At 40.8% G+C, this 6,488-nt stretch overlaps 1 protein-coding gene across 3 annotated transcripts; it reads right to left on the reverse strand.

Annotated features, from left to right (window-relative positions):
- Positions 1-1,119: 1,119 nt before the first annotated feature.
- tuba5 (tubulin alpha 5) lies at positions 1,120-5,035 on the reverse strand. 3 transcript variants are annotated; one of them, XM_046871694.1, is made up of 5 exons: positions 4,878-5,035; positions 2,960-3,182; positions 2,627-2,775; positions 1,843-2,523; positions 1,120-1,686 (listed from the first exon to the last, which is right to left on the reverse strand). In XM_046871694.1, the coding sequence occupies exons 1-5, from the start codon at positions 4,878-4,880 to the stop codon at positions 1,393-1,395; spliced, it is 1,350 nt and encodes a 449-aa protein (XP_046727650.1). In that variant the 5' UTR covers positions 4,881-5,035; the 3' UTR covers positions 1,120-1,392. The 3 variants fall into 3 exon arrangements, with proteins under 3 accessions (XP_046727650.1, XP_046727648.1, XP_046727647.1); XM_046871692.1 differs by lacking the exon at positions 2,960-3,182 and adding an exon at positions 3,233-3,458 and having other exon boundaries at positions 4,878-5,024; XM_046871691.1 differs by lacking the exon at positions 4,878-5,035 and adding an exon at positions 3,326-3,449.
- Positions 5,036-6,488: the final 1,453 nt, after the last annotated feature.

The raw sequence follows: 6,488 nt of genomic DNA on the forward strand, positions 1-6,488 counted from the left end.
TATACATTATAATATAAAAGCACTGAAAGCCCCCAAAATATTACATTAAAGTGTCCTTCCTTTACACCAAGTGGATGAACCAATTCAGGTCATTTCTGTTTTAATGGAAACATTTCATCGTTTGGAGCTACACAGAACCCATGTTGCAGATTCTCGTCCTCACTTCTAGGGAGCTTGAAAGAAGCACTGCTAGACCCAACCTGTTTGTGGGCCAATTTAATCATTTAAAATATTCAGTAGTTTCTGTGTTTTCTCATGTCAATATTCTAGAAGTTTAATTTCCTATTGATGGATTGGCATTTCTATCTGCAAATGACCACATACAAAGCATGTCGAATGCAGTATAAATAGTCCTTGGGTATGATGGTTTATCTTCTCACCAGATGTTCCCCGGTAAGGTTTTTGAAATGATAAAATGATAAGAGACGGTATATCCATTCTTCTCTGCAATGGGTTGGTGTGGATGCAGGTTTTCATTAAATTAAGCAGAATTCACCCGTGTCTATAAAAACCCAGATTAACTGTTTAAAAGGTGGAATTGGGTGTGGCTCCATTCTGCTTGGAATGAAACCCTGCACCCACATGGTCCATCTGCAAACAATATTAGACACTGCTGTTATATACCATGAAGTCTTGTATTTTCTATGTAGAATATTTCCTATTAATCAGTTAAGCGTATTTAAAAGGTATAGGTCACATGTCCAAATATTGTAGGTTGTGGTCTGTGATTAAGCTTTTTTAATTCAGAGGATCACCCAGTCATACTAACCCTTTGTCATCAAAGAAACTATTTTAACTACACTAAGGGCAGATCACATTTTTGTACATGCATCTGACAGTTATTCAAACTAACTCTTTTTGTAACTTCACTTTTGATCGGCAGTTTAGCCAAATTCACTCAATTGAATTACACAATGGTTGTCCATGCTCTAATTATTGAAAATAAACCTGGATTAAATAAAGCAGTAGAGGGATGTACTATAGAATATAACAGTTTGGACATTTCAACTGTTCATGGCATTTGTCCTGAAAGTGACTGTCTGGTCTTGTTCTAAAGTAGCAAGAAACTTTCCATATTTAAAAAAAAAAAAAAAAAAAAAAAAAGGAAAAACCCAAACATCATTTCAAGGGGATTTATTCAGAAACATTGCACAGTTGATGGAAGAATACCCATGTAGACAGGTAGCAGTGTTAAGTAAAATGCCAAATAAACCAAAACAACTTGGGTAAATTCAGCACTTAATTGAACTCTGGGAAAACAGTAAGTGGAATGAACAATGTACTGTAGGACAGAAAAACAAACATAGAAAAGACAGACATTAGCTCCCTTCCCTTTGGGACAAACTGTGGCAGCCTGGCAGTGGGAGGTAAGTGCTTCTAGCCTCCTGGAGATCAATACTCTTCTCCTTCCTCTTCATCTTCAACAGAGTCTGTGCCAACCTCTTCATAATCTTTCTCAAGTGCTGCAAGATCCTCTCTCGCCTCAGAGAACTCTCCCTCCTCCATACCTTCACCCACATACCAGTGCACAAATGCACGCTTGGCATACATCAGGTCAAACTTATGGTCCAGACGTGCCCAGGCCTCAGCAATGGCAGTGGTGTTGCTCAGCATGCACACAGCTCTCTGCACCTTTGCCAGGTCTCCTCCAGGAACCACAGTTGGTGGCTGGTAGTTAATGCCAACCTGGTTAAAAAAAAAAATAAATAAAAAAAAGAATGGGGAATGATTTAAACTGGACCTCAAATGTTATGAGGAATTTATTGCTGAATCAAAAAAGTTAATATTTTCCAATAAATTATTTTTGTGTTGAAAATTGGTTATGTTTTCATTGTTCCTCACCTTGAATCCAGTTGGGCACCAGTCCACAAACTGGATTGAACGTTTGGTTTTGATGTTGGCAATGGCAGCATTCACATCTTTAGGCACAACATCTCCACGGTACAGCATACAGCAGGCCATGTATTTGCCATGGCGTGGGTCACATTTCACCATCTGATTGGATGGCTCAAAGCAGGCACTTGTGATCTCAGCAACAGAAAGTTGCTCATGGTATGCCTTCTCAGCAGAGATAATTGGTGAATAGGTTACCAGGGGGAAATGGATTCTAGGATATGGCACAAGGTTGGTCTGGAACTCAGTCAGGTCGACATTGAGAGCACCATCAAAGCGCAGAGACGCAGTAATCGAGGAGACGATCTGGCCGATGAGCCTGTTCAGGTTGGTGTATGTTGGCCTCTCGATGTCAAGGTTGCGGCGGCAGATGTCATAGATGGCCTCGTTGTCCACCATGAAGGCACAGTCTGAGTGCTCCAGTGTGGTGTGTGTGGTGAGGATAGAGTTGTATGGCTCCACAACAGCAGTGGAGACCTGAGGTGCCGGATAGATGGCAAACTCCAGCTTTGACTTCTTGCCATAGTCAACAGACAGGCGCTCCATCAGCAAGGAAGTGAATCCTGATCCAGTGCCTCCACCAAAACTATGGAAGATCAGGAATCCTTGGAGCCCAGTACACTGGTCAGTCTGAATAAAATTAGAGAGGTTAAAAAAAAAAACCTTCACATTCCAAGAACAGTGACCATATGTGAAAACCCCCATGTAGTATAATTTTTATTTTTGCACTTACCAGTTTACGGACACGCTCCAGAACCATGTCAATGATTTCCTTGCCAACAGTGTAGTGGCCACGGGCATAGTTGTTTGCTGCATCTTCCTTTCCAGAGATCAGCTGCTCTGGGTGGAAGAGCTGCCTGTAGGTGCCAGACCTCACCTCATCTGTAGCAATACAGATTGCAAGTTTAGTCAAAAAACATTCTACCTACTCACCTCTCCTTAAGTTCACTTCTAATTTTAAAATGTGGAAAAAATAGATTTCTGCTATACCACTTACATTTTGATACTACATTTTATATATAGTTATAAAGTCTTCATTGCCGTACCACTGCTCATACCAACTTACCAATAACTGCCGGCTCCAGATCCACAAACACAGCTCGTGGCACATGTTTTCCAGAGCCAGTCTCGCTGAAGAAAGTGTTAAAGGAGTCGTCCCCACCACCAACGGTCTTATCGCTTGGCATATTACCATCAGGCTGGATACCATGCTCTAAGCAGTACAATTCCCAGCATGCATTGCCAATCTGAACACCAGCCTGGCCGACGTGGATGGAGATACACTCACGCTGCGCACACACAATGCAAGAGAGGGAGGAGTGTTAAAATGGTTTCTTACCCACTACAGTGGGCTCCAGGTCCACAAATATGGCCCTGGGTACATGATGGTCTGAGCTGCTTGTATTGAAGAAAGTGTTGAAAGTGTCCTGACGGGAATTAGACAGCGACTTGGATTCCTGCAGCACACCATCAGCTCCCACACCATGCTCCAGACAGAAGAGCTCCCAGCATGCATTACCTATCTGAACCCCAGCTTGGCCCACATGGATAGAGATGCACTCTCTGTAGGCCAATAACAGTAGCAATCAAACTATGATGTAATTCAACCTTATTTAATGTCTAAATAACTTATACAATTATCACTTTTCTGCATAAAAAAAAACGTCATTTTAGAGAAAGTTTGCACAGATACACCGTATTCAATGCAAACACATAGTTGGCTTTTGTAAACTCCAAAGCCCTGCCTCGAGAAATATATGCTAGGAACAAAAGGTCACGTGTCCCACTCCCAACTTTATTTTAAACCAGGATGCAGAATCTTACCTCAAGTCACACAGTCGAACTTCAAAGAAGCTACAACTCAAATCTTTTAGAATAAAGAGATACAAGTCACGCATTTATTGCAGGATACAACCCCGCATAGTGTTCTGGGTATATTCCAGATAAGTACAACGCTGAACTTTTTTTTTTTTTTTTTAAAAGGACTTGCGCAAATTAGCATTTATTTCCAATTCAATCCGGAACGCTATTTTCCGTAGAGAAGTGTTAACAGTTTATGAAAATTAGCACAGGACAAACTCAATTTAGGATTATTATAAGTGGATATGTACAAACTAAGATGGGAATGAGACATTAGAAGAGTATTTGGGGAATGAGAGCGCGAGGAGACTAAAGGTATTGAAAGCATGCGCGTGAACCGAAGCGGACAAAATGAAGGACGGAGGTGAGGAAGCGCGTGGCGCGCGCATATCTCGTGCATTAAAGTCCAACTTCCTCTTTTTTATAACCGTGAATCATCATTATACCGAAAAAAGGGCCATTGACAAATTAGTACAAAATCGTTTGTCCACGACAACTTTCCCTCTCTATATACACATGTAATTTATGTTTCAACTGTTGTAAAGCTTTATAGACTTGCGAGTGAAAATGACGGAGAAATGGCCCGAGGCAAAGATTTCACAAGTAGTCTCAAGAACAAGGAAATGACTCTGACGTTGAGCTAAAAAGGGCGACAGGAAAGAGAGCCGGCAAAAAGACACACCCGAAACTTTAACAAAAAAAAGTAAAAGTTCAACTTTCGACAGTCTGACTTGAAATTCGGGTCTTCACTGCAAGTTTTTTTCCTCTCCCATCCCCCCCTCATTCCCCTTATTGAAGGGCCTCACACATTCCGCCAATCCCTCCTGAGCACAATTACAGCTCGGTTACACAACCCACTGAAAAATCAATAAATATAAAGTGGAAAAAAACAAGAAAAAACCTTCCACACTCGCATTGTGTTAATGTCGCGGTTAAAACCTAATATATTGCGTATTAAAAATTTTTTAATTGCACAGAATATAAATGAGGCGTGTTGAAGCGTGATGTGTAACGGCTCGCGCTCGGGCCTCACCTAAACGCTCTTTTTGGCGCCTTTTCTGCCCCAACTAACCGTCATCAGATTTAAACCAAAAGATTAGGGATACACAGGAAAAAATACTTACCATTTTGGTGAAGTTTTTTCGAAAAGGCGAGCGAAAAGATTCGAGTTTAAACGCGAAACGCGCGTAAAATGAAAGAATAAAGACTGACTCGTGGCTCCGTTGACTACAGACGCGCTACGTGTCTCCGCCAACACAGCAATAGGAGAAGTGGCGCGCGCATCCCGCCTTTATGCTTGTGCGCGCGGAGAAGGCGCCTCCTTCTCAGCCGCGGTATTGGCAGAAGCGCGCGACCGCGCCGGCCTGTCCGCCATGCTATTGGTGCAGAACACAATGACTCTTTCAAACAAAAAAATGTAGAATATTGCGTAATATTTTTCGTTAAACCCGACCATAAAATACACTAATATATATTATTACCCCGAACAAGCATCGTTTTACCGTTTATATTAGTAATTTTATACATATTTACGCCCTTTATGTAGAAAAGAGGGCGTTTCTCTCTGAATTTCAAATTTCGACAGGTAGCTACTGTTCCTGTCGCTATATCTTACCTATCAGAAGCACTTCCAACACTGGATAGTACCTTCTCAGACCTGCATGATTCATCTGGATGGAGATCTCTTTAACTAAAGCCCACTCAATGCAGTTGAGGATTGTTGCACATGAACTGCCTGAGGATCCTGACACACACAAAAACCTTAAGGATGCATTTGGATTGTAATTTACTATACCAGTCTGCTACAATGGCTCAGGACTGCAAATTGCATAAACAGTTCTTAAATTGCATTTAAGGACCAATTATGAACAGCACACCTCAACAATAAACAAACTATAATGAACAGACATTGGGTGCCACTCAGATGAGGATGGGATCCATTCAGATTCTGGTTCCCTTTCAAGGTTTCTTCCTTATAGCATCTCACTGTCGCCACAGGTTTGCTCACCAGGGATAAACTTTTAAGGGTTAATCTTATAGGCCCTAACAAATAAATTCATAAATTATAATCTATTTATCTCTGTAAAGATGATTTGGGACAATGTCTATTGTTAAATGCACTATACAAATGAAACGGAAAGAAATGCCCATGAAAATGTAGTGTGCCATGATTGGACTGGAGGATCCTGAGAGTTTGAGGTATATCCCTAAAACCCTCTAAACACCTTTGGGATAAAACTGGAACCCTGAGTGCAACCAGACCACCTCATTAAAAAGCAATACTCGTTTGATTTAATACCTGATTGCTTTTGTGTCTTAAATGACCAAACCCAGCTGTAATAAAAAATCTAGTGAAATAGAAAAGCAAAGTGGCCATGACACCTGAAATAGAAAAGTTTTAAAGATTTTTTTATAGTCACTTGTGGGAAAGCATTTAACACCTTTTGAGTATTCGTCCTGTAATGATGTGTTTGTACAATTATAAGCTTCTTGAGTATCTTCCATCACTGTTTTAGCATACATGGTTCATCTGTATGTCTTTGGCTTGGCATCTTCCCACATACTATTCCATTTTCACATATCAATTGTTTGAGGGGGAAAAAAAATCAGGTCCTTTATTTTCAGTGGGGTTGGAATTTGTGCTGGTTGACAATCATGTGATGTCACTATTCGCAAACCGTTTTATCAAAATGAATCTAGAATGTCTTAGCTTTAATCGAGACCACAATTTCATC

The sequence above is a fragment of the Silurus meridionalis genome, chromosome 17 (genome assembly GCF_014805685.1).
Source record: "Silurus meridionalis isolate SWU-2019-XX chromosome 17, ASM1480568v1, whole genome shotgun sequence".
Lineage (NCBI taxonomy): Eukaryota > Metazoa > Chordata > Actinopteri > Siluriformes > Siluridae > Silurus > Silurus meridionalis.

Coding starts and splice junctions, on each gene's coding strand:
- tuba5 (XM_046871691.1), bottom strand. CDS start 3,409: ATGCATGCTGGGAGCTCTTCTGTCTGGAGCATGGTGTGGGAGCTGATG. Junction 2,776..2,959: donor TCTGGAGCCGGCAGTTATTG/GTAAGTTGGTAT, acceptor GTATTGCTACAG/ATGAGGTGAGGTCTGGCACC. Junction 2,524..2,626: donor TGGAGCGTGTCCGTAAACTG/GTAAGTGCAAAA, acceptor AATTTTATTCAG/ACTGACCAGTGTACTGGGCT.